The 25,733-nt window shown below is 59.7% G+C and overlaps 1 protein-coding gene across 7 annotated transcripts in view; it reads right to left on the bottom strand.

Moving 5' to 3' along the window:
* MROH1 (maestro heat like repeat family member 1) overlaps positions 1–25,733 on the bottom strand; it is a 75,208-nt gene that overhangs the window by 41,826 nt on the left and 7,649 nt on the right. For 6 of the 7 annotated variants that reach the window (XR_016236628.1, XM_051831188.3, XM_089336509.1 and 3 more), the window contains exons 2-7: positions 19,589–19,675; positions 17,219–17,288; positions 15,314–15,459; positions 10,283–10,414; positions 9,943–10,105; positions 6,692–6,790 (exon numbers count right to left, since the gene is read on the bottom strand). Coding sequence is in view for 6 of the 7 variants with exons in the window: in XM_051831188.3 (XP_051687148.3) it covers positions 6,692–6,790; positions 9,943–10,105; positions 10,283–10,414; positions 15,314–15,459; positions 17,219–17,240 (562 nt within the window). In the remaining variant the exon portion in view is untranslated. The remainder of the gene's footprint in view (positions 1–6,691; positions 6,791–9,942; positions 10,106–10,282; positions 10,415–15,313; positions 15,460–17,218; positions 17,289–19,588; positions 19,676–25,733) is intronic. The other variant, XM_089336507.1, reaches the window with a different exon arrangement.

Below are 25,733 nucleotides of genomic sequence, written 5' to 3'. Positions count from 1 at the left end.
ACTACCCAGCTCATAGAGAGAATTTGGTGGGGTGGGCACTGTGGCATAGCAGGTAAAACTGCCGCCTGCAGCGCTGGCATCCCATACGGTGCTAGTTCTAGTCCCCGCTGCTCCACTTCCCATCCAGCTCTCTGCTATGCCCTGGGAGAGCAGTAGAAGATGGCCCAAGTGCTGTGGGCCTCTGTACCCACGTGAGAGACCTGGAGGAAGTTCCTGGCTTCAGATCAGCCCAGTCCCAGCAATGGGCATTTGGGGAGTGAACTGTCAGGTGCAAGACCTCTCTTCCTCCACCTCTCTGTATTTCTGCTTGCAAATCAATCAATCTTAAAAAAAAAAAAAAAAGGAAGGAAGGAAGGAATAAATGAATGAATTTGGCCCTGGGTGACAGGGTCAGGTGGGAGCCCTTGGGTGACAGGGCCTGGGGGGAGCCCCTGGGTGACAGGGTCAGGTGGGGAGCCCCTGGGTGACAGGGTCAGGTGGGAGCCCCTGGGTGACAGGGCCTGGGGGGAGCCCCTGGGTGACAGGGTCAGGTGGGAGCCCCTGGGTGACAGGGTCAGGTGGGGAGCCCCTGGGTGACAGGGCCTGGGGGGAGCCCCTGGGTGACAGGGCCAGGTGGGGAGCCCCTGGGTGACAGGGTCAGGTGGGAGCCCCTGGGTGACAGGGCCTGGGGGAGCCCCTGGGTGACAGGGTCAGGTGGGGAGCCCCTGGGTGACAGGGTCAGGTGGGGAGCCCCTGGGTGACAGGGTCAGGTGGGAGCCCCTGGGTGACAGGGTCAGGTGGGGAGCCCATGGGTAACAGGGTCAGGTGGGGAGCCCCTGGGTGACAGGGCCTGGGGGGAGCCCCTGGGTGACAGGGCCTGGGGGAGCCCCTGGGTGACAGGGTCAGGTGGGAGCCCCTGGGTGACAGGGTCAGGTGGGAGCCCCTGGGTGACAGGGTCAGGTGAGGACTACTGGCTGCTTCGTGTTTCTCTTTGCTCTCTGACCCTGCTGATGCCCTCAACACTTCTGAGGGGTGTGGATCCTCGGGGAAGCGCGCCTGACCCTGCCTCAGAACACGAGGACGCCCAGGCATCTGCACACCATCTCCGCACAGGCCCACACTCATCTCTCTGACACTGCAGTTTTAGGACGCGGCTGCCGAAGCGAGTGCAGTGTTATATTTTCCCAGATGTCTGTCTGTCCATTTTCTGCCCCGTTCCAGTCAGGGCAGGAGGGACGACCAGCAGCAGCACTGTCAATAATAACAAGGGAGAACCCTGCTCCAGCAAGGCCTGGGTGGCTCACCGACCACACAGCGGGCACAGCTCCGAGGCACCATGGCCAGAACAAGAGCCGCCTGTCCATCTGTGTGGTGGTGGGGGGGGGGGGCTGCAGAGAGAAACACTGGACTCCAGGCTGTAGCGGCTCCCTGGAAAGCCCTGGCCATGCACAGGTGATCAACAGCTGCTACTGCCGTGCTGGCGTATGTGCCCCACGCAGCGGGTCACACTCCACCCTGCAACGTGGGCTCCTGGAATCGGCTCTGCCCCAGCCACTCCTGCCTCCCCCTCTGGCAGCTGCAGGCTCCTGGCTTCAGCTGGACGGGTCGGTGTGGGAGGTGGCCCCTGGGGCCCGACAGGGCACAGCCTTCCCAGCAGCTGCTTCCTGGCACCCATGACCTCAGAGGATGCACCCAGCTGTGGACAACTGCTCAGTCACCTCCTTTGCTTTCTGGAGCAAGCAGCCACTCTAAGCCCTGCCCCTCCCCTCAGCCCTTCCTTCACGCTGCTCCTGCAGTCCCCAAAGCTCAGCCCACTCAGAGCAGCGCTGGGCAGTCCTCAGCTCCAGGCCCAGCTTCTCCAAGTGGCCAACCCTCCGCCCTTCATGGAGAGCACCGGCTTCCTGTCTAAACGCTCTACCTGTCCCTCTCCAAACCGGCCTCAAGGGCACAGAAACACAATTTCTCCCAACTTGTTCCTGCTTTTGCTTCCTTACCCTTTTTTTTTTTCTCCATCTTTAAGAACTGTTTACTTTTACTTGAAAGGCAGAGAGAGAGAGAGAGAGAGAGAGAGAGAATGAATCTTCCCCCCATGGTTCATTCCCAAAATGCCCACAACCACCAGCACTAGGCAAGGCCTAAGCCAGGAGCCAGGACCTCCATCCAGGTCTCCCACTTGGGTGGTGGGATTCAAGTGCTTGGGCCATCATCTGCTGCCTCCCAGGGCGCACTGGCAGAAGTGCAGCAGCTGGGGCTGGAACCCAGACTCAGATAGGGGATACGGTGCCCCAGGTGGTGCCGCGCCCACCCCTCTGCTGCTACGCTGTGACCTCATGAACATCAGATACGCTGTCTTCTGCTCTAATCCTACTCTGCTGCTGCGGGATTTCTGGCTGTAACTGGCACGGCCCCAGGCCCAGGCTGAGATCCTCACTGCAGGGAACCAGTGAGCTGCTGACTCAAGCCTGTGCCTCAACAGGAGGTGTAGACCGCAGCGACACCTAGCTGAAAGCCAGGCAGTTACACAACCTCAGCGGGGAAAACAACAGAAGAAAACCCACTTCCCAGGGCCCTTGGCACCAAGGGCGTCCCCTCGTCACCCTCTCGCGGAAGATGGGCCGTGCCTGTCTCCCACGCCTGCCTCCCGTTCCCGGCCGCAGGACGGACGGCAAGCCCATTGGCATTTCTGGGTGTCCTGCAGCAGGAAGGGTTCTCAAGGTAACAGGCTGCTCCTCACCTTCATCCGAGTCACACAAAGGTTAAGGGAGGGTTCTCACCCTCCCTCCCCAGCACGCTGCAAGCAGACAGGTGCTGGCTCGGACCCCTATCCTCTCCGTGCCTCATCTGCATGGCCCTGCCCACCCCGAGTGGCCCTTTCCAGGGTGGCCAGGCAGGAGTCTCCCCTGTCTCCTCGCCCCAGTTCTCCTTCCTGCACAGCTTTGCTGGGCGTGAGTTAGGGGTCATCTCCTGTGTGTATCTGCCTGGTTCTCCATCACAAACACAGCCCCCCTCCCCAAGGGGAAGACAGCAGCAGCCACTTGTCCTGGGCCTGCACCTCCTCCAAGAGGCCCAGGCGCCTGCTGTCCCCCGGTCTCTTGGGTGCCCACATGGTCAGAGCAGTGTCATGGTGGAACACATCCTCCATTCACCTCCGGGAAGCATGGCTGGAGGTTTGTCTTGAGGCTTGCTTTCCCTAAAGTCTTTATTCCACCCTGACATTCGCAAGGTGCTTGGGGTGGGCTCCCCTCCAGGCTGGAGAGGGCTGCGTGGCACTGCTGCCAAAGCTGCCCACAGGCCACCCGCCCCTCACCCTCCTCCTCGACCATCTTCCCCACAAGAACACCCTGCGTGCCCCCAGAGGATCTGCCTGTCCAGCCTCCTGGGCAGACTCACAACCACTGTCGGCTCTTTCTAAGGTGCCTGGTACTGGGGTCCTGGTTCCGTGCCCCAGCATGCTAATTCTCTCCGTCTTCTCTGCCACTTTTGCATTGTGGCTGTTTTGCGGAAGATTTCTACTCTTTCCTCAACTCTATTGTGTTTTTTCCTTTCTTTTTTTTTTTTTTTTTTTTTTTTTTTTTTTTTTTTTTTTGACAGGCAGAGTGGACAGTGAGAGAGAGAGACAGAGAGAAAGGTCTTCCTTTTCCGTTGGTTCGCCCCCCAATGGCCACTGCGGCTGGTACGCTGCGGCCTACCACGCTGATCCGAAGCCAGGAGCCAGGTGCTTCTCCTGGTCTTCCATGCGGGTGCAGGGCCCAAGCACTTGGGCCATCCTCCACTGCACTCCCAAGCCACAGCAGAGAGCTGGACTGGAAGAGGAGCAACCAGGACAGAATCTGGCGCCCCGACCGGGACTAGAACCCGGTGTGCCGGCGCTGCAGGTGGAGGATTAGCCTAGTGAGCTGCGGTGCCGGCTGTGGTTTTTATTTCTATCACCATGACTTCACTCTCAAAGCTCCGCTGTACTCTCTGGATGTGGCTTCCTCGCGACAACATGCCTGCTTCACGGTCCACCATCTCCTCGCATCTCCTGGGGCCTCGGTCACGGCTCTCTTGGCTGTCTTCTCCTGGGGCCTCGGTCACGGCTCTCTCGGCTGTCTTCTCCTGGGGCCTCGGTCACGGCTCTCTCTCGGCCGTCTTCTCCTGGGGCCTCGGTCAAGGCTCTCTCTCGGCTGTCTTCTCCTGGGGCCTCGGTCACGGCTCTCTCTCGGCTGTCTTCTCCTGGGGCCTCGGTCACGGCTCTCTCTCGGCTGTCTTCTCCTGGGGACCTCAGTCACGGCTCTCTCTCGGCTGTCTTCTCCTGGGACCTCAGTCACAGCTCTCTCTCAGCTGTCTTCTCCTGGGGACCTTGGTCACGGCTCTCTCTCTGCTGTCTTCTCCCTGGGGACCTCGGTCAAGGCTCTCTCTCGGCCGTCTTCTCCTGGGGCCTCGGTCACGGCTCTCTCGGCTGTCTTCTCCCTGGGGACCTCGGTCAAGGCTCTCTCTCGGCTGTCTTCTCCTGGGGCCTCGGTCACGGCTCTCTCGGCTGTCTTCTCCTGGGGTCTCGGTCACGGCTCTCTCGGCTGTCTTCTCCCTGGGGACCTCAGTCACGGCTCTCTCGGCTGTCTTCTCCTGGGGTCTCGGTCACAGCTCTCTCTCGGCTGTCTTCTCCTGGGGACCTCGGTCACAGCTCTCTCTCGGCTGTCTTCTCCTGGGGTCTCGGTCACGGCTCTCTCTCGGCTGTCTTCTCCTGGGGACCTCGGTCACAGCTCTCTCTCGGCTGTCTTCTCCTGGGGTCTCGGTCACGGCTCTCTCTCGGCTGTCTTCTCCCTGGGGACCTCGGTCACAGCTCTCTCTCGGCTGTCTTCTCCTGGGGACCTCGGTCACGGCTCTCTCTCGGCTGTCTTCTCCTGGGGTCTCGGTCACGGCTCTCTCTCGGCTGTCTTCTCCCTGGGGACCTCGGTCACAGCTCTCTCTCGGCTGTCTTCTCCTGGGGACCTCGGTCACGGCTCTCTCTCGGCTGTCTTCTCCTGGGGACCTAGGTCACGGCTCTCTCTCGGCTGTCTTCTCCTGGGGACCTCGGTCACGGCTCTCTCTTGGCTGTCTTCTCCTGGGGACCTCGGTCACGGCTCTCTCTCGGCTGTCTTCTCCTGGGGACCTTGGTCACAGCTCTCTCGACTATCTTCTCCCTGGGGACCTCGGTCACGGCTCTCTTTTGGCCGTCTTCTTCTTCCTGGACATACTGCACCCCGAGTCCATCTTTGTCTCTTCTGAGGCTGCCTTCCTATGCAGGCAATGCGGGGTGCCAGGAAGACCGCTGCCCCTGCTGTATTCCTGGGCAGTGTCAGGCTGTGCCCATTCCCCTGCATGGCACGTCCAGCGGTGCACACAAGGCTGCCCCGTGCCGCTCACTGACTGCCAGTGAAGCCTCCCTTCACGTGGGGAGTGGCCTCACCCCCACGGCAGAGACTGGAGGAGAGGAACCACAGCACCAGGGCTGTGGCAGCTGCAAGACCTGGGGTCGTGGCTCTCAGCACCGTAGGGGTGACACAGGGTGAGCTCAGCACAGACCCAGCAGCCGTCACGGTCCCTGGTCGCCGCCACCTGGACAAGGCCCTGTCCTACGCTCTCCCTGCCATGCTTTCACGTCGGGAAGGTTTACCCACATCCCACGCCATGCAGGCACCCCCGAGGCCCTCTCTCCACCCCAGCTCAGCGTGTGGTTCTCTGGGACCCTGTGTCAAATCTCAGCCTCAAACATCAGGAAGTGAGGTCTGCATCAGCTCAGCCAGGGGCCTCGTCCCCAGGCAGGAAGGAGTCTTTGAGGAAAACCCCAGAAATGAAAGCATGAAGAAGCTGGGCAAGGAGACAGGAGGCCAGGGGCTGCAAGGAGTGGCAGGGCTCTGCGGATGCACGGGAGGCAGGGCCCTAAGAGCCCCAGGACCCCAGACCCAAAGTCACCAGGAATGGGCCCAACATGTAAAACGTATTCCTCACTCCGTCACCATGCCCTTCCCCACCAAACCATGCCCCTGGGCACCAGGCCCTGCCTGCTGTGACGACAACCCACCAGGGGAAAAGCCCGGACATCCCAATCCTGGGAGGGCCAGCGGTCAACAAGGGGTCAACATTTAAGGAGCTGCTGCCTCCTGGGAGCCTGGAATGACACAGGTGCCCTGCCCACCAGGTTCCAGAGCTGCAGTCTTGCAGGGGCTTCAAGGCTGCTACCAAGGGTGGCTGGGTCCCCAGGCCCACAGCGTCCAGGGTCTCCAACTTTGGCTAAGTTAGCGCAGCTCCCTACAGGAACACCATGTTCCCAGAGGCCATGCCCAAGCCACTCCTACGGCCTGATCAGACACAGGTTTGAGAGCAGGGAGCACCCCTCTGGCTGCTCTGAGATGCCCAGGGAGAGGCCACTCTGCAAGCAGCAGCATGGAGAACAGAACAGACGTGCAAAGCTGTGATTTAAGGATGTGTCCTCCTACCCCGTGTCCAGGTCACTACAGACCCTTGGTGTGAGGATCTCAGCAGCACAGAGAAGCAGCGAGGGCACAGGCTGCAACACAAGGGCAGGCGCACCCAGCCCCCAGGAGCAGCTCAGCCAAGGCCCTCCCTCTGGCTCCTGCCTGCCTCCCTGCAGCCCCAAGGACCTGTGCCAGCTGACAGCGGCACGTCAGCCAGGTCCCACAGCAGCCCCGAGACACAGGGCAGACAGGTGCAGCCGTACCAACCATCTTACCGCAGCAGAGCACAGCCCGCATGGTGTCCTGCCTGGCCATCCCCAGCATGGGCAGCATGGTGCTCAGCACGGACGGCAGGAAAGGGACGGTGCCGAACACTGTGGGGCAGAGGGTGCTCAGGGTGGCATCATAGCCCCCAGCGCTCAGCAGAGCGAGCACAGCCCCCACCACTCAGCACAGGACACACACAGTCCCCACTACTCAGCACAGGACACACACAGCCCCCACCACTCAGCACAGGACACACACAGCCCCCACCGCTCCACACAGGACACACACAGTCCCCACCGCTCCACACAGGACACACACAGTCCCCACCACTCAGCACAGGACACACACAGTCCCCACCGCTCCACACAGGACACACACAGTCCCCACCACTCAGCACAGGACACACACAGCCCCCACCACTCAGCACAGGACACACACACAGTCCCCACAGCTCCACACAGGACACACACAGTCCCCACCGCTCCGCACAGGACACACACAGTCCCCACCACTCAGCACAGGACACACACAGCCCCCACCACTCAGCACAGGACACACACAGTCCCCACCACTCCACACAGGACACACACAGTCCCCACCGCTCCGCACAGGACACACACAGCCCCCACCGCTCAGCACAGGACACACACAGCCCCCACCGCTCCGCACAGGACACACACAGCCCCCACCACTCAGCACAGGACACACACAGTCCCCACCACTCAGCACAGGACACACACAGCCCCCACCACTCAGCACAGGACACACACAGCCCCCACCACTCAGCACAGGACACACACAGCCCCCACCACTCAGCACACACACACACAGCCCCCACCACTCAGCACAGGACACACACAGCCCCCACCACTCAGCACAGGACACACACAGCCCCCACCACTCAGCACACACACACACAGCCCCCACCACTCAGCACAGGACACACACAGTCCCCACAGCTCCACACAGGACACACACAGTCCCCACCACTCAGCACAGGACACACACAGCCCCCACCACTCCGCACAGGACACACACAGCCCCCACCGCTCCGCACAGGACACACACAGTCCCCACCACTCAGCACAGGACACACACAGCCCCCACCACTCAGCACACACACACAGTCCCCACCACTCAGCACAGGACACACACAGTCCCCACCGCCCAGCACACACACACACACAGCCCCCACCGCTCAGCACACACACACACACAGTCCCCACCACTCAGCACAGGACACACACAGCCCCCACAGCTCCACACAGGACACACACAGCCCCCACAGCTCCACACAAGACACACACAGCCCCCACCACTCAGCACACACACACAGCCCCCACCACTCAGCACACACACACAGCCCCCACCACTCAGCACACACACACAGCCCCCACCGCCCAGCACACACACACAGCCCCCACTGCCCAGCACACACACACACACAGCCCTCACCACCCAGCACACACACACACACAGCCCCACTGCCCAGCACACACACACACAGCCCCCACCGCCCAGCACACACACACACAGCCCTCACCGCCCAGCACACACACACAGCCCCCACCGCCCAGCACACACACACACACACAGCCTAGCACACACACACACACAGCCCCCACTGCCTAGCGCACACACACACACACACACAGCCCCCACCGCCCAGCACACACACACAGCCCCCACTGCCCAGCACACACACACACACACAGCCCCCACCGCCCAGCACACATACACAGCCCCCACTGCCCAGCACACACACACACACAGCCCTCATCGCTCAGCACACACACACACACACAGCCTAGCACACACACACACACAGCCCCCACTGCCTAGCACACACACACACACACACAGCCCCCACCGCCCAGCACACACACACACACAGCCCCCACTGCCCAGCACACACACACACAGCCCCCACTGCCTAGCACAAACACACACACACAGCCCCCACTGCCCAGCACACACACACACAGCCCCCACCGCCCAGCACACACACACAGCCCCCACTGCCCAGCACACACACACACACACAGCCCCCACCGCCCAGCACACACACACAGCCCCCACCGCCCAGCACACACACACACACAGCCCTCACCGCTCAGCACACACACACACACAGCCCCCACCGCCCAGCACACACACACAGCCCCCACCGCCCAGCACACACACACACACAACCCCCACCGCCCAGCACACACACACACAGCCCCCACCGCTCAGCACACACACACACACAGCCCCCACCGCCCAGCACACACACACAGCCCCCACTGCCCAGCACACACACACACACAGCCCCCACCGCCCAGCACACACACACACACAGCCCCCACCGCCCAGCACACACACACACACAGCCCCCACCGCCCAGCACACACACACAGCCCCCACCGCCCAGCACACACACACACACAGCCCTCACCGCCCAGCACACACACACACACAGCCCCCACCGCCCAGCACACACACACACACAGCCCCCACCGCCCAGCACAGGACACACACAGTCCCCACCGCTCAGCACACACACACACACAGCCCTCACCGCCCAGCACACACACACACACAGCCCCCACCGCCCAGCACACACACACAGCCCCCACCGCCCAGCACACACACACACACAGCCCCCACCGCCCAGCACACACACACAGCCCTCACCGCCCAGCACACACACACAGCCCCCACCGCCCAGCACACACACACAGCCCCCACCGCCCAGCACACACACACACACAGCCCTCACCGCCCAGCACACACACACACACAGCCCCCACCGCCCAGCACACACACACACACAGCCCCCACCGCCCAGCACAGGACACACACAGTCCCCACCGCTCAGCACACACACACACACAGCCCTCACCGCCCAGCACACACACACACACAGCCCCCACCGCCCAGCACACACACACAGCCCCCACCGCCCAGCACACACACACACACAGCCCTCACCGCTCAGCACACACACACACACACAGCCCCCACTGCCCAGCATACACACACACACAGCCCCCACCGCCCAGCACACACACACACACAGCCCCCACCGCCCAGCACACACACACACACAGCCCCCACCGCCCAGCACACACACACACACACAGCCCCCACCGCCCAGCACACACACACACACACACACAGCCCCCTACATGGCCTGAGCTCCTGACAGCCCGAGGCGGGTGCAGGCAGGAGCTGGGCCATGAGGCCAGAGCACAGAGCGGGCCAGGCCACCACCTACCGTTGGACACTGCGAGGCCGGCCAGCGTCTGCAGCACGAGGGGGTGCGGCAGGACCCCCGGCTGGAACTGGCTCAGCAGCTCCTCCATCACGGGGTTGATGCAGTGCTTCCCCACGGCCACCAGCACACTGCTCGCCGCCTGCTGCCACTCAGAGAACAGCTCCTGCCCAAGACCCAGAGGGAGAACTTCTCGCACAGGCGGCAGAACGAGCCTGTCTCCAGTGTCCCCCGGGGAAAGCTGTGGCACGAGACCTCAGCCGGACACAACCCACTCCTAACACCCGGGGCAGCAAGGCCCAGAAAGGAAGCCGCCCTCCCGAGCAGGGCCGAGCCCACGCACCTTGGTCTTGGTCATCTCGCTGGAGGCCAGGAGGAGGACAGCGCTGGCCGTGTCCTTGTCCAGCCTGCAGGTGTGACTGCTCAGGACCGTCTCCATAGCCCTCAGGACCATCGCGCGGTATGGGTGCGCCAACTGAGGAGGGCAGCGGGGAAGGCTGTGGGGCGTGCGGCAGCACACCCAGACTCCGTGTGCCCAGAGCTGCGCTACAGGGGTCCGCCCACACAAGGCCACCCCCCTGCCCCTACACAGGAGAGGGCACGTCCAGTCTTCTGCATGTGACGGGCAGCAAGCAGCCAAGCTGGAGCTCCCAGGCCCCTGCTCCCCGACCTGGGCTCCAAGGCCCCACCCCAGGCTGTGACAAGCTCCAGGCACCAGACTCCAACATGAAACACGACCCCCATCCATCAGCCACGCCTCCTCCGGCCCTCGGCTGACCCCGCACACAGTCCTGCCCCCTCTTCCTCCTACACCAGGCCACTCCAGCACAGTTTTTGTCTCAAATAAGCACAGGGGACAACGGCATGGGCTGGCCACACAACTGGACAGCCAGGACCAGCCACAGCACACATCAGAGCTGCCACTGCCCAGTCCCAAACAGGGCACCGGGTGTCTGCCACTGGAGACACCCAGTTAGCCTGAGTGACATCCCCGGCACTCCTCCCGAGAGCAGCTGCCACGGGAGACGGCTCATGTCCGCAGAACACTGCCCGCACAGCGGGGACGGACACATCAGCCCAGCCCCGTGGGGGAGAAACAAGGTTTCCCGGGTGAACTGAAGTTAAGCAGGCTTGCAGGCGACAGTCACAAGACAGCTTTGGGAAGAGAAATGGCAGTCAGCCAGCCAGGAAAGGCTTGGTTTTGCTTAGACACCACTGGAAGGGAGTTGGCACGGGGTCACTTAACAGACACAGACTTGGCCTGACTGTGGCTGCTGCCCACACGGCTGGGTGGGTTATGGAGCAGTGGCCACCGTCTGGAACTTGGGGGACTGTGAGTGTCCCAGCACTGCAGAGACAGATATGGGGCTGCGGAGGGGCCGTGACTTTCCCAGAGATGAGCCCGTGTGTATCACGAGCACCCCAGGGACGCTGAGAGTTCACACACACTGCCAGTTTCCCCGGGGAGCTTCAGTTCTGGGTGGTTTGCTCCGCGTGAGACCCTTCGGCCCTGAAGGCCATCTCCTGAGGTGCAGTCAGCCAGCCAGCCGGCACCTGCCTTCCTTCCTGGGGGCCACTTGTTTGCACTTCTAAGTTAGCTAGTAAGTCATTCCTCACTTCTGCAACGTCGTGGGCCTCCAGGTTTGTGCTCAGCTGCCAGACAGGAGCCGACTCCTAGAAAGCACCCGTGTGCCCTGAACACTGGACGGAGTCGCTCCCAGCATCCCAGTCCTCAGAGCAAGATGCTGCAGGCCTGAAACACGCGTGTTGTCTATGCAGAGGCAGCCAGACAGGGCAGCCAGGAACACACACACGCAACAGCAAGGCCGAGGGTCTTGTGCCCACACCTGCAAGTGGCTGACAGGAGACAGACGAGGCGTCCACCCCGGAGGAGCAGAGCTCCCCACTCAAAACATGTACACATCCGGCCACTGATGGGAAAGTCGTTTTACTTTGAAGCCATTTTAATAAGCTAAATGGGGGCCAGGGCTGTGGTGTAGCAGGTTAAGCCTTTGTCTGTCATGGGATGTGGGCGCCAGTTCGAGTCCCAGCTGCTCCACTTCGCTAATGGCCTGGGAAAGCAGTGGAAGATGGCCCTACTGCTTGTGCCCCTGCACCCTGGCTCCTGGCTTCGGATCATCCAGCTCCAGCTGTTGTGGCCATTTGGGGAGTGAACCAGAGGATGGAAGACTCTCTCTCTGTCAGTAACTCTGCCTCTCAAATAAATAAATGAATCTTGAAAAAAAAAAAAAAAGCAGCTAAAACCGTTAGAAAAGAGGCAAAATCAGACACAAACCAGGAAGCGGCACACACGATGAAGCACACTTATGCTCCGCTGCAGGAGTGGGCATCTGGCCTAGGACGTGAACGGACACAACTGCAACCCACTGCAGTGCCTGAGTCCACTCCCCGGCTCTGCCCGGACTCCAGCTTCCTGCTAACACACACCCCACACCCGGGGAGGCAGCAAGTGATGGTGGCTCAAGTACACGCACCCCTGCCACCCACCTGGGAGACCCAAATGGAGTTCCTGGCCCCTGGCTTCAGCTTGGCCCAGCTGCCACTGCTGTGGGCATCTGGAAAGTGAGCCAGCAGACGCAAGATCTCTGTCTCTGCGTCTCTATCTCTGTCGCTCTGCTTTTCAAATTAATAAAAACAAGTAAACATCTTAAACATTTTTGGCTACAAATTACTAAACGTAACAGTCTCTTGTTATCTGTGGTGCGTTCTGGTGACTTCCTCTAACAGCAGGGTCAGCCCCAGCGTCTGTCAAGGGCAAGGGAGCCTTTCAGCCACCCAAGGAAGGGTGAGCCCAGAGAGTCTGCAGGAGTCACCTACAGGCACACACACACACCACACTGCACACGCACTACACACATATGCACCTTGCAGACAGCACACTGCCATCAACCTCCAGCCACTGTCCTGTTGGAACCACAAACCCACTGCAGGGGTAGTAAGGACAGCCCCCCATGCCCAGGGGAGTAAGGACAGCCCCCCATGCCCAGGGGAGTAAGGATGGCCCCCCATGCCCAGGGGGAGTAAGGACGGCCCCCCATGCCCAGGGGGAGTAAGGATGGCCCCCCATGCCCAGGGGGAGTAAGGATGGCCCCCCATGCCCAGGGGGAGTAAGGACAGCCCCCCATGCCCAGGGGAGTAAGGACGGCCCCCCATGCCCAGGGGGAGTAAGGATGGCCCCCCATGCCCAGGGGAGTAAGGATGGCCCCCCATGCCCAGGGGAGTAAGGACGGCCCCCCATGCCCAGGGAGAGAAAGCACAGCCCCCCATGCCCAGGGGGAGTAAGGACGGCCCCCCATGCCCAGGGGAGTAAGGATGGCCCCCCATGTCCAGGGGGAGTAAGGATGGCCCCCCATGTCCAGGGGGAGTAAGGATGGCCCCCCATGCCCAGGGGGAGTAAGGACGGCCCCCCATGTCCAGGGGAGTAAGGATGGCCCCCCATGTCCAGGGGGAGTAAGGATGGCCCCCCATGCCCAGGGGGAGTAAGGACAGCCCCCCATTCCCGGGGGGAGTAAGGACAGCCCCCCATGCCCGGGGGGAGTAAGGACGGCCCCCCATGCCCAGGGGAGTAAGGATGGCCCCCCATGTCCAGGGGGAGTAAGGACGGCCCCCCATGCCCAGGGGAGTAAGGATGGCCCCCCATGCCCAGGGAGAGAAAGCACAGCCCCCCATGCCCAGGGGGAGTAAGGATGGCCCCCCATGCCCAGGGGGAGTAAGGACAGCCCCCCATGCCCAGGGGAGTAAGGACGGCCCCCCATGCCCAGGGGGAGTAAGGATGGCCCCCCATGCCCAGGGGAGTAAGGATGGCCCCCCATGCCCAGGGGAGTAAGGACGGCCCCCCATGCCCAGGGAGAGAAAGCACAGCCCCCCATGCCCAGGGGGAGTAAGGACGGCCCCCCATGCCCAGGGGAGTAAGGATGGCCCCCCATGTCCAGGGGGAGTAAGGATGGCCCCCCATGTCCAGGGGGAGTAAGGATGGCCCCCCATGCCCAGGGGGAGTAAGGACGGCCCCCCATGTCCAGGGGAGTAAGGATGGCCCCCCATGTCCAGGGGGAGTAAGGATGGCCCCCCATGCCCAGGGGGAGTAAGGACAGCCCCCCATTCCCGGGGGGAGTAAGGACAGCCCCCCATGCCCGGGGGGAGTAAGGACGGCCCCCCATGCCCAGGGGAGTAAGGATGGCCCCCCATGTCCAGGGGGAGTAAGGACGGCCCCCCATGCCCAGGGGAGTAAGGATGGCCCCCCATGCCCAGGGAGAGAAAGCACAGCCCCCCATGCCCAGGGGGAGTAAGGATGGCCCCCCATGCCCAGGGGGAGAAAGCACAGCCCCCCATGCCCAGGGGAGTAAGGATGGCCCCCCATGTCCAGGGGGAGTAAGGATGGCCCCCCATGCCCAGGGGAGTAAGGACGGCCCCCCATGCCCAGGGGAGTAAGGACAGCCCCCCATGCCCAGGGAGAGTAAGGATGGCCCCCCATGCCCAGGGAGAGAAAGCACAGCCCCCCATGCCCAGGGGGAGAAAGCACAGGCGGCCTCACCAGGCCACAGCACAGTTCTAGGTATCCTCTCGGAACCAGACCATAGCACAGTTCTAGGTATCCTCTCGGAACCAGGCCATTTCCTGGAGAAACACTCACCTGATGAGGCCCCCTTTTACATATCAAAATATCAAATAAAACAAAAAGAATGAGGGGCCTCTGAGACTACAAAACCCTGCACCAAGAGAAACAAGAACCCAACAATTTCAGGCTCTGCCAAGGCCCAGCAGAGGCAGAAGTCCAGTGAGCCGCGACAGCTGAGTCGCTCACTCCCACGGGGGCTTGAACCGGCAACCTGACACCCGCGGGCAGAGGGAGCATACCCGTCTCACAATTCTGCCAAGTTAGCAACGCACGGGGCGGACAGTGTGCTCCAGAGCCCCCTCCCCGGGGCAGCTCCCGCCTCGGGGGCAATGCAGCCTAAAACCTCAGACCAGCTCTCCACGGCCCTGCTAAGTCTTCCCAGACACCGGCACCAAGGGGACAGAGACAACCTTCCCTCCCTGGGGCAGGAGCTTGGTCCGCCACCTGGAGCAAAGGGAATGGCAGGCAGCCCCTGCTCACCAGCCCCAGAGCTGCAGTGGGGATGGCCAGTCTCCAGACAGGCCAGTGAGCCTGTTGGGGCACAGTCACACTCCAGGCACAGGACGAGGGGGCCCTCTATCCTGAGACGCCAGACCTTGAGGGAGCCCAGGGGCAGCTCTCTGCCAACAGCCAGCACACATGCAGCCCACTGCTTCCGACCGGGCTGTGCGCCCCCAAGCCAGGAAGGCCCAGCAAAGGGTGCCCCGAGGGTGTCCCCATCCGGGCAGGCAGACATACCTTGTCCCGGTGCCGCAGGAACTCCTCACAGGCACGCAGCATCTCCCCCGGCCGCACCTCCCCAAGGGAGCACAGGGCCCTGCACACCTGCTCCTGCACAGCGGGGTCCTTGTCCGTGACAGCCTCCAGCAGGGGATAGGACAGCTCTGTGGAAACAAGCCTGTCACCAAACGCGGTCCAGCAGCCTCTTTACTGTGGCACAACTGCCGCCCCAGGCAGATGCCGTCAGCCTGGGGCCCCGTGGGGGTGGCACATTCCGGCACCACGCCCGAAGCCTTAGGGCCACCCCACAGAACGGCCATGCCTACTGGCACCTGCAGCTACGCACAGTGTGCCTGCCTTCCACCCCTTGGGGTCGGGAGCACCAGGGGCCGCTGCCTGCCTGGGATACATGGGTTAGGCCTTCAGAAGACAGGCCCAGCTGCCCTCCCCACACACGAGGTTCTGCCAGTCATGATCATGAGGCCTTGGGCTCACTGCCCGGCTGGGCTCGGCCGGACAGGTTCCTCAGGGTCCATGTGCAGGACCACACCCCTCACGTCCCAGGACAGGTGTGGACATCTCCATCTCATACTGTGTCACCTGGGGGTGGACAGGCACCTAACGAGCAGAACCCACGGAGAGCAAGGAAGGAATAAAGCCAGACCCTGCCTCACGACACTGAAAGAAGGCAGTGCTCACAGGCCAGGCCAGGCCTCAGCCGGCCATAAGCACTGCCCCAGGCAGAGACAAGACCCTGCGGGGCTGGCCATGCCCTCTGCTCCACCAGCAGGAGTCCGCCATGAGCAGGACATTGCATCTGAACAGCCCCCACCTCCACACTTAATAGTTCAGCAAATAGGCCGCCCAAATTAAGGAGATCCACTCATATCTAAGTTTAACAAAGCTGGCCCGCCCTGTGGTCTGCACCCACCCCTCCATGCAGGGCCCTCCCGCTGATCTCGGGCCCTCACACGGCTCGGGCCATCTGTGGGCAGTGCATGCTCCCGCCTCTCCTCTGCCCAGCCCTTGCCTGCACCCAGACTCCTCAGGTCTCTCAGTGGCCCTCAGCCTCAGCTGTGCCGCAGTGGCACCGACAGAACCCCCAGGCGCGGCACAGGAGGGAGGAGGTGGAGCATGTGGGGGGTTTCCACCTCAGGGGGGCTGTGGGACTTTGTGGGGGAGGCAGGGCCAGTGAGGCAGGCACCAGCTCCATGCCAAGGCTGCGTCAAGGCGGGGAAGGCACAGCGACCCAAGGACCCCTCCCATTCAGAGCGGTCGGGCCGAGCCCGAAGGAAAAGCTGTGTGCTCGGCTTCAGCAGCTGCTCCGGACCAGCCCAACACAGCCTGAATGCTGGCCCCCTTCGGAGTGCACACGCTGGACTTCACTCCACGGCGGGCCCCGCGGGAGCAGGCGTTTGCTGTAGCTCGTGTGCGAGTGTCTGGTTTGAGTCCCAGCTGCTCCACTTCTGGCCCAGCTCCTGCTCATGCACACCCTGGAAGGCAGCAGATGATGGATCCGCCTCCCATGGATGGAGGTCCTGCCTTGGCCTGACCAAGGCCCAGCTGTCGTGGGCATTTCAAGAGTGAACGAGCAGACAGCAAATCGGTCTCTGCCTCTCTCTGCCATTCTCCTTCTGTAAGTCAGTCTGTAAACCGCCCCGTCTACGGCATTTCATTACAGCAATCCAAATGGCCTGAGACAGCACTTTGCTTACTGGAGAAAGCAGCTTCTTCAAGACAGACTCCTTCAAGCCACAGCTGCCTGGCACCGTGGCTGCTCTACACCAGAACCCGGCAGGCTCAGAGCCCTGATGGGGACGCCAGGCATCCCAGAGCCGTGTCAATCCCACCGGCCCCAGCAAGGGGCAGCCCCATCTGTGGGGGCCTGGAAGCACTTGGGTCCCGCCCACACCGCACACTCACTCTTCACATAGGACTCGGTCATTTCTGAGGTCCTGGCTTCACCCAGTGGGGACGGGGCAGCTTCTCCAACCTAGAATAACAAAACATTCATCCATGAGCCCCCACAACACCTAATTCTTCCAAAAGTTACTACTTCCTGTAACGTGAATTTGTTCTACGGGAAATCTCTCTGCCACATTTCAGTTGAGCTGTTCGAGGGGAAAGGACCCCTTCTCCTCAGACTCCGGCTCTGCTCTGTCCCTCAGCACCTGGCAGCCCTGCCCGTGAACTGGCCAGCAGGGCTTGTCCACCACCGTCAGCCTAGACAAGCAGCTCCCTGCTCACCCTGTGAACACCTCGGAGTGCCTCCCGCACAGACAGGCATCAACACACACAGCCCTCTGCCTCTGCCTCTGCCTGTGGGCACGCGCCCAGGCCCTGTCAGGGTCCCCCACCCCTGCACCCTGCACCCTGCACCCTGCCCCGACAAGGAGGCTGGCTTCACTGACTCCTGCGTCCTCCATTCTCTGACAGTTCCTTCAACCTCTGCATCACCTCTCTGCCATCACTCCTCCCTAAAACATCAGGAAAATGGGAAGACACAGTGCCCACCCTGAGCTGGGGGTGAGGGGGACAGGCAGGGTGAGAGGTCATGCAAATCCTGGGAGTTAGGGAGTAAGAATCCAGGCCAGGAAGGCAGACTCATCTCAAGCATCCGCCCACATCCAAAAGCCCAGTGAGGTACAGCAGGTAAAGCCGCCACCTGCAACACCGGCATCCCACACGGGCATCAGTTCATGTCCTGGCTGCTCCATTTCCTTTTCATTTCTTTTTAAAGATTTATTTATTTATTTGAAAAGCAGAGTTACAAAGAGGCAGAGAGAGAGAGGTCTGCCACCCACTGGTTCACTCCCCAGATGGCCACAACAGCCAGAGCTGTGCCTGAAGCCAGGAGCCAGGAACCAGGAGCTTCCTCCAGGTCTCCACACAGTTACAGGAGCCCAGGGACGTGGGCCATCTTCTGCTGCTTTCCCAGACCATAGCAGAGAACTGGATCACAAGTGGAGCAGCTGGGACGCGAACCAACGCCCATATGGGATGCCAGCGCTGCAGACGTCAGCCTTACCCGCCACACCACAGCTGCAGCCCCCGTTACACTTTTTTTTTTTGGACAGGCAGAGTGGACAGTGAGAGAGAGACAGAGAGAAAGGTCTTCCTTTGCCGTTGGTTCACCCTCCAATGGCCGCTGCGGCCGGCGCACCACGCTGATCCGAAGGCAGGAGCCAGGTGCTTCTCCTGGTCTCCCCTGGGGTGCAGGGCCCAAGCACTTGGGCCATCCTCCACTGCACTCCCGGGGCACAGCAGAGAGCTGGCCTGGAAGAGGGGCAACTGGGACAGAATCCGGCGCCCCAACCGGGACTAGAACCCGGTGTGCCGGCGCCGCAAGGCGGAGGATTAGCTTAGTGAGCCGTGGCGCCGGCTCGTTACACTACTGATCCAGCTCCCTGCTAATGGCCTGGGGAAAGCAGCAGAAGATGGCCCAAGCTCTTGGGCCCCTGCACCCACGTGGAGACCCAGATGAAGCTTCTGGTATTGGCCTGGCTCAGCCCAGACTATTGAGACCATCTACGGAATAAACCAACGGATGGAAGACGAATCTCTCTCTGCAGCTGTGTCATGCAAATAAATTTATTTATTTGAAAGACAGGAGTTATAGCGAGGTAGAGCCAGAGGGAGAGAGAGGTCTTCCATCTGCTGGTTCACTGTCCAAATGACTGCAATGGCCACAGTTGAGCTGATCTGAAGCCAGGAGCTTCTTTCAGGTCTCCCATGTGGGCATAGGGGCCCAAGGACTTAGGCCATCTTCTACTGCTTTCCCCTGTACATCAGCAGGGAGCTGGATCGGAAGTAGAATAGCCAGGACTCGAACTGGCACCCATATGGGATGCCGGCTCTGCAGGCTGGAGCTTTAACCCACTTTCTAGGGTGACAGGTTTTGAAATAGCAGCCCATGGGGCCAGCATTGTGGCGCGGCGAGCTAAGCTGTCGCCTGCAATGCCAGCATCCCGTATCAAAGCACTGGTACGAGTCCCAGCTGCTCTGCTCCTGATCCAGCCCCTGCCAATGTGCCTGGGAAACAGGGGAAGAAAGCCCAAGTGCTTGGCCCCTGCCACTTCTGCTGGAGAGCCAGAGGGAATTCCTAGCTCCCGACTTTGGCCTGGCCCAGCCCTGGCTATTGCTGTCATTTGGGGAGTGAACCAGCAGATGGAAGAGCTCTCTCTCTCTGTCTCTCACGCTCCCTTTCAAATAATTAAATCAATATTTTAAAGAATAAGTAAATAAGATAGAGCCCACACGAGCACAATCAACAGGAAAGAAAAATGGACAAACCCGAGGCCGGCAGGAGTCTCAGGAGACTGCAGGCAGAGGGAGCGCCCTGGCTTGGAAACACATGGCCTCTTTCTTCCTGAGGAGCATCTGCAAGCAGCAAGAGAAACCAGACGTGAACGCGCACCCTCTGAGCGCACCGCCAGGAGGCAGGAAGGGCGAAGGGTCAAGTGGCTGCCAGCAGGGAAGGGAGTCTGGCAGACACCAGGAGCCGGCACAGCATGTGTCTCCAGGGCCAGGCCTCCCTGTGGTCGGGCGGGCTGAGCCTCTGCCTGCAGCGCTGGCATCCCATATGGGCACCAGGTGGAGACACTGCTCCGTTTCTGATCCAGCTCCGTGCCAACGTGCCTGGGAAAGAGGCGGAAGACGGCCCAAGTCCTCTGGCCCCTGCACCCACGTGGGAGACCTGGAAGAAGCCCCTGGCTCCTGGCTTGGGCCTGGCGTGGGCCTGGCGTGGGCCTGGCTCAGCCCTGGTCGCTGCAGCTATTTGGGGAGTGAGGCAGTGGATGGAAGAGCAATTGACGGATCTCTCTCTCTGCCTCTCTGTAACTCTGCCTTTCACATAAATAAATAACCTTTAAAGTGAAGCGAGGCAGAGGGAGGACTCCATCCATTGCAGCCGGCTGTGAAGACGGAGGCGGCTCTGGGACAGGGAAACTGAAGCTGGACTTTGGTCCCACAGAAGCCAAGAACCAAAATCCGCAAACGAACTGAAGAGCAGGAGCAGCACCAGAGCACTAGAGCCGGCAGACGGCTGGAGGACGGCAGCCGGGTGAACGCCACATCAGGCTGCTCACCCCGAGAACTTAGAGAGGTTTGTGGTGATTTGCTAGAGCGATGCAAGGGCCACATGTGAGAAGAAACTGGCCAGGACTGGGGAAAGGGCCACCAGAAGGGGCTGGCAGCAGCGGCATCTGCAGTTCCACTCAGCCAGGAACCACGCCCGCTCCCGGCAGCCAAGGCACCAGGAACCACGCCCGCTCCCGGCAGCCAAGGCACCAGGAACCACGCCCGCTCCCGGCAGCCAAGGCACCAGGGAGCGTGCCCGAGTCACCTGGCCTCGCAGCAGCACAGAGCTCAAGACTGACGAGGCGGTAACGTCTGTATCAACACGGCAAGAGGGCAGCCCCTGGGTCCAGTCACAGGTCCAGGCCCGGCCTGCACAGTGGCACAGTGGCACAGTGGGGTAGGCCACCACCTGCGATGCCCGCATCTCTCATCAGTGTTCCTATTCAAGTCCCAGCTCCCTGCTGATGAGCCTGGAAAGCAGCAGAAAATGGCCCAGGTGCTTGGGCCTGTCACCCACAGGGGGACCAGATGAAGCTCTGGCTCCTGGCTTTGGTCTGGCCTCGCCTAACACTGGGGCCAACTGGGGAGTGAGTTAGCAGATGGAAGATTTCTCTGTTACTCTGCCTTCCAAATAAAAATAAAATAAATCTTAAAAAAAGATTTCTAGATGCAAAGAAGCAAGAAAATTCAACTTACAATGAGGCTGGCTCAATCGATACAAACTGACCTGGAAACGACGCAGAAGAAGGAATCGGGAGATAACGTCTAGACAGTTAGAGTAACTACAATTCATACATCTAAGAAATGACGGAACGGCTGAATGTGCTTAGTCAAAGAATGAGGAAAGAAAAACAGGGCTAACATTAGTCATGGAAAGTTGTGGAAACTATACTGGACGAAACAGGTTTCCCAAACATAGCAATCCTAAACATTTATCCCCTAACAACAGAGCTTCAAAATCTACAAAGCCAACTCTAATACAAATGAGAGAAAACAGACAAATCCAAATTATAATGGAGATTCTAACACCTCTCCATGATTGACAGAAAAAATAGACAGAAAATCTGTAAGAACACTGTTGGGGCCAGCGCTGTGTTGTGGTGGGTAAAGCCACCACCTGCAGTGCTGGCATCCCATGTGGGCGCTGGTTCGAGTCCCAGCTGCTCCACTTCTGATCCAGCTCTCTGCTATGACCTGGGAAAGCAGTGGAAGATGGCCCAAGTCCTCCCCCCCCTCCTGGCCTTAGATCAGCTCAGCTATAGCCACTGCAGCCATCTGGGGAATCAAACAGTGGACGGAAGATCTCGCGCTCGCTCTCTCTGCCTCTGCCTCTCTATAACTCTGAAATAAATAAATTATTTACTTATTTCAACTAAATAAATCTTTAAAAAAAAAAAAACAATAAAAACCACTGTCAACCAACTTGAGCTACGAAGTGGTTACAGAAACTCCATTCTGTGACAGAATATATACCGCTTCCCAAGCCACAAGAATAGAACTCAACCGAGATAATTAAAGCAATTAGGCTCCAGGTAGTTCATGATCAAAGTTTGATTTCTTTATTTTCATTTTACTTAGAAGGCAGAGACACAGAGACAGAAACAGAGATCTCCAGTCACTGGTTCACTATCCAGACACCCACAGGGGCCAGGGCTGGGCCTGCCCAAAGCTAGGGGGTCTGGAGCTGCTTCCAAGTCGCCCATGTGGTGGCAGGGACCAGGTACTTCCATGTGGCAGGCTGGAAGTCATTGGAGTCATGGGAGTCATTCTTCACATATCCTTCTCTTTCTGGGTACAGCTAGGGAAGGGAGAAAGAACGAGAAAACAGTGATAGAAGCCAAACACAGAGCACAGAGCAAAGGGCTGAAAATCAACCCACAAATCCATGTGGATCAGCAATAACAATAAAGATAAATGTGGCAAATCCACCAGTTTGAGAACGAGAGATGGGTCCAGCGTTGTGGTATAGCAGATAAAGCTGCTGCCTACAACACCTACATCCCATGTAGGCACCAGTTCACGTCCCGGCTGCTCCACTTCCCATCCAGCTCCCTGATAAGGGCCTGGGAAAAGCAAGAGAAGATGGCCCAGAGCTTGGGCCCCTGCCACCCATGTGGTAGGCCTGGATGAAGCTCCCGGCTTCAGCCTTGCTCAGTCCTGGCCAGGGTGCCTAGGTTTGCTTCAGGCTCCACTCTTGATTCTAGCTTCCTGCTGCTGTGCACCCTGGGAGGCAGCCGTGACGGCTCAGGTGGTCGGGGCCCTGCACCCACGTGGGAAACTGCACTGGGCTCCTGTTCTTGGCTTCGACCACAGCCCAGCTCTGGCAGCTGCAGGCATCTGGGGGCTGAACCAGCATCTGGGGAGTGACCTGTGCATTTGCAGGGACCCAAGCACTTGGGCCGTCTTCTGCTGCTTTCCCAGGCCTTAGTAGAGAGCTGGACCGGAAGAGGAGCAGCCGGCACTCGAACCAGCGCCATACAGGATGCCGGCGCTACAGGCACAGGATTAACCCACTGCGCCAAAGCACCGGCCCCTCCATTCTTTTTTAATTGTGTTTTTCTATAAACTTTTTGAAGCTCCCTTTTATCCATATTTCAAAACATGTTGTACACCATAAATACATACAACTGTCATCAAATTTAAAAAGCATTTTTAAAAAAGAAAAGGGAAGCTGGCGCTGTGGCTCACTAGGCTAATCCTCCGCCTTGCGGCACCAGCACACCGGGTTCTAGTCCCGGTTGGGGCACCGGATTCTGTCCCAGTTGCCCCTCTTCCAGGCCAGCTCTCTGCTGTGGCCCGGGAGTGCAGTGGAGGATGGCCCAAGTGCTTGGGTCCTGCACCCCATGGGAGACCAGGAGAAGCACCTGGCTCCTGCCTTCGGATCAGCACGGTGCGCCGGCTGCAGCGCACCGGCCGCGGCGGCCATTGGAGGGTGAACCAACTGCAAAGGAAGACCTTTCTCTCTGTCTCTCTCTCTCACTGTCCACTCTGCCTGTCAAAAAAAAAAAAAAAAAAAAAGGGAAAAGACAGCAGAAGGAAGGGAGGAAGCGCATTCCAGGGACAGCTGGACAGGAGCCTGCGGTGGGAGCTCCACGGAAGAGAGAGGACGGCACGGAGCGGCGTGGGCAGAGCAGACGCGCGGTAGTGAGCGGGGACACCACCTCCCGCAGCTGGGGTTTCTGAGCAGGGGAGCAGACAGGGCGGCCCGTGCCAGGGGGGATCCTGCCTGAGGGAGAACCTGCAGACCACGCTGACTTTGAGTCTGGCCTGGAGCCCTCGTGGGGGGCAGGGTACCCCCAATCCAGTGAGGGGAACACACGTTTCTTTCCCCCCGCCCCCGACATGGGTGCCATCTCGACGCCAATAGAGGCTGCAGCGTGACCGGGGGTTTTGCCAGAGGGGAAATCCACGCTCCCTGCTGACTTTGAGTCTGGCTTAGAGGGTTGGCAGGGGCTGGGCATCCACTCAGGACTGTGAGGAGCCACCGTCCCCTCAGCCTATCACAGGCTCTGGGGCTCACTGCCAAGGAGGTGCGCCCACAGGCAGAGGGCTCTGGGAATGTCTCTGCTCCCTCCGTGGATGAGGGAGGCCCACAGGGCTGCCAGTGGATCCTCTGCAGGCTGACTGTGGCGATTCTGTGAGTGTGGGGAGTAGCTGGCTCTCCGGGCAGTCACTGTGTCTGGCATCAGAGGCTCAGAGCTCCTGACCGCCGAGGGTCACTGCAGAGGGCTCCGTGCTCACAGAGACCCACCCCGATCCTTTGTGCAGTGTATGCACCTGTGTGGGTGGGGGGCTGCACCCACCCTGGGCTAACCCCGGCATGCATCACCTCAGAAAGAGGAGGTGAGGCCAACAGGCGGGATCATTCCTTCACGCCCGCTGACAACAGAGCAGATCTGCCCCCTGGAGTTCTCACCCCATCCTCAAGACCGACCAGAGCTCCCTGGCCCCACCCGCACGTGCCCCGAAACCCACTGAAGGCGCAGACACTCCACTAAGCCACAGAGGCACAGTTCAAGGACAAAACCCATTAGAGGAGAAATCCAACAAGTGTTTCCACGAACGCCTAAGAATAAATGCAGAAACACAAGAAACAAGGCAGACAGCATGACTCCCCAAAAGCAGCATAGCGCTCCAAATCAGAGTGTGAAGACAAAGAGGCTGGTGAAATGCCTGGGATGAACTCAAAAGAATGACCACAAAATTACTCAGAAACACAGAGAAACCAATTCATGAGATAAGGAAATCCATACACTATATGGATGAAAAATTTTGCCGAGCAATTGAGATACTGAAGGCACATCAAACTGAAATATTAGAAAAGAATAACTCAGTATGTCAAACAGAAAGTACACTGGAAGCCTCAGCAACACAACAGAAGAAAGAATATCCGGGTGGAAGACAAATCCTTGGAAATATCTCAGACAAAAAATCAGAAAAAGAAAACAGTGCTCAAGATTTACGGGAGCTATCAAGTGACCAAACGTGTCTCAGGAGTTCCTGGAGGTGTGGAGAGAGAGGACGGACCAGAAGGCCGATGCAGTGAAGTAGCAGCAGGAGACGGCCCTGAGCTGGAGAAGGGAGGCAGGCAGCACACGGTCCTGCTGGGCCAGAAAGGATCTCAACACAACACACCTCAGCCAAACCTTCCACAGCAAATTCTCAATGCCAGGTTCCCTCAGAGGAGCCCCAATTAGACTAGCAACTGGCTTATCAGAGAAACCCTACAGGCTAGGAGAGAACGGAGATACAGTCCAAGTCCTACGAGGAACTGTTAACCCAGAATGCTGTGCCCAGCAAAGCTCTCACTAATAAGTGAAGGTGATCTAAAGATCTTAAAAACAGACAGTTCAAATAATTTGTCACCATTTGTCAAGCCTTACAAATGATTCCTTTTCTATATTTTTTTTCTTTTTTGTGTGTTGGAGTGTGTGTGTGTGTTGGGGTGTGTGTACTGGGATGTATGCTGGTTGTGTGCGCTTATTTGGGGTGTGCTCTGAAGCCTGGGCACCACACTCCTTCCTCCAGCAAGCTCCTCACAACAAGTGATTTTTAAAAGATTTATTTATGTATTTATTTGAAAGGCAGAGAGAGAGAGAAGGAAAGAGAGTTCTTTGATCCACTGGTCACTCCCCAAATGGCTGCTATGGCTGGGGCTGGGCCAGATGGAAGCCAGGAGCCAAGAGCTTCTTCTGGGCCTCCCACATGTGCAGGGGCCCAAGCACTTGGGCCGTCTTCCAATGCTTTCCCAGGTGCATTAGCAGGGGGCTGGATTGGAAGTGGAGCAGCTGGGACTCAAACCAGCACCCACATGGGATGCTGGTGCTACAGGCAGAGGCTTAACTTTCTACGCTACAGC

The sequence above is a fragment of the Oryctolagus cuniculus genome, chromosome 6 (assembly GCF_051225735.1).
Source record: "Oryctolagus cuniculus isolate XC-2025 breed Fujian yellow rabbit chromosome 6, ASM5122573v1, whole genome shotgun sequence".
Classification (NCBI taxonomy): Eukaryota; Metazoa; Chordata; class Mammalia; order Lagomorpha; family Leporidae; genus Oryctolagus; species Oryctolagus cuniculus.
Note: the sequence above shows the minus strand (reverse complement) of the source record. Positions and strands in the feature narration are given on the sequence as shown.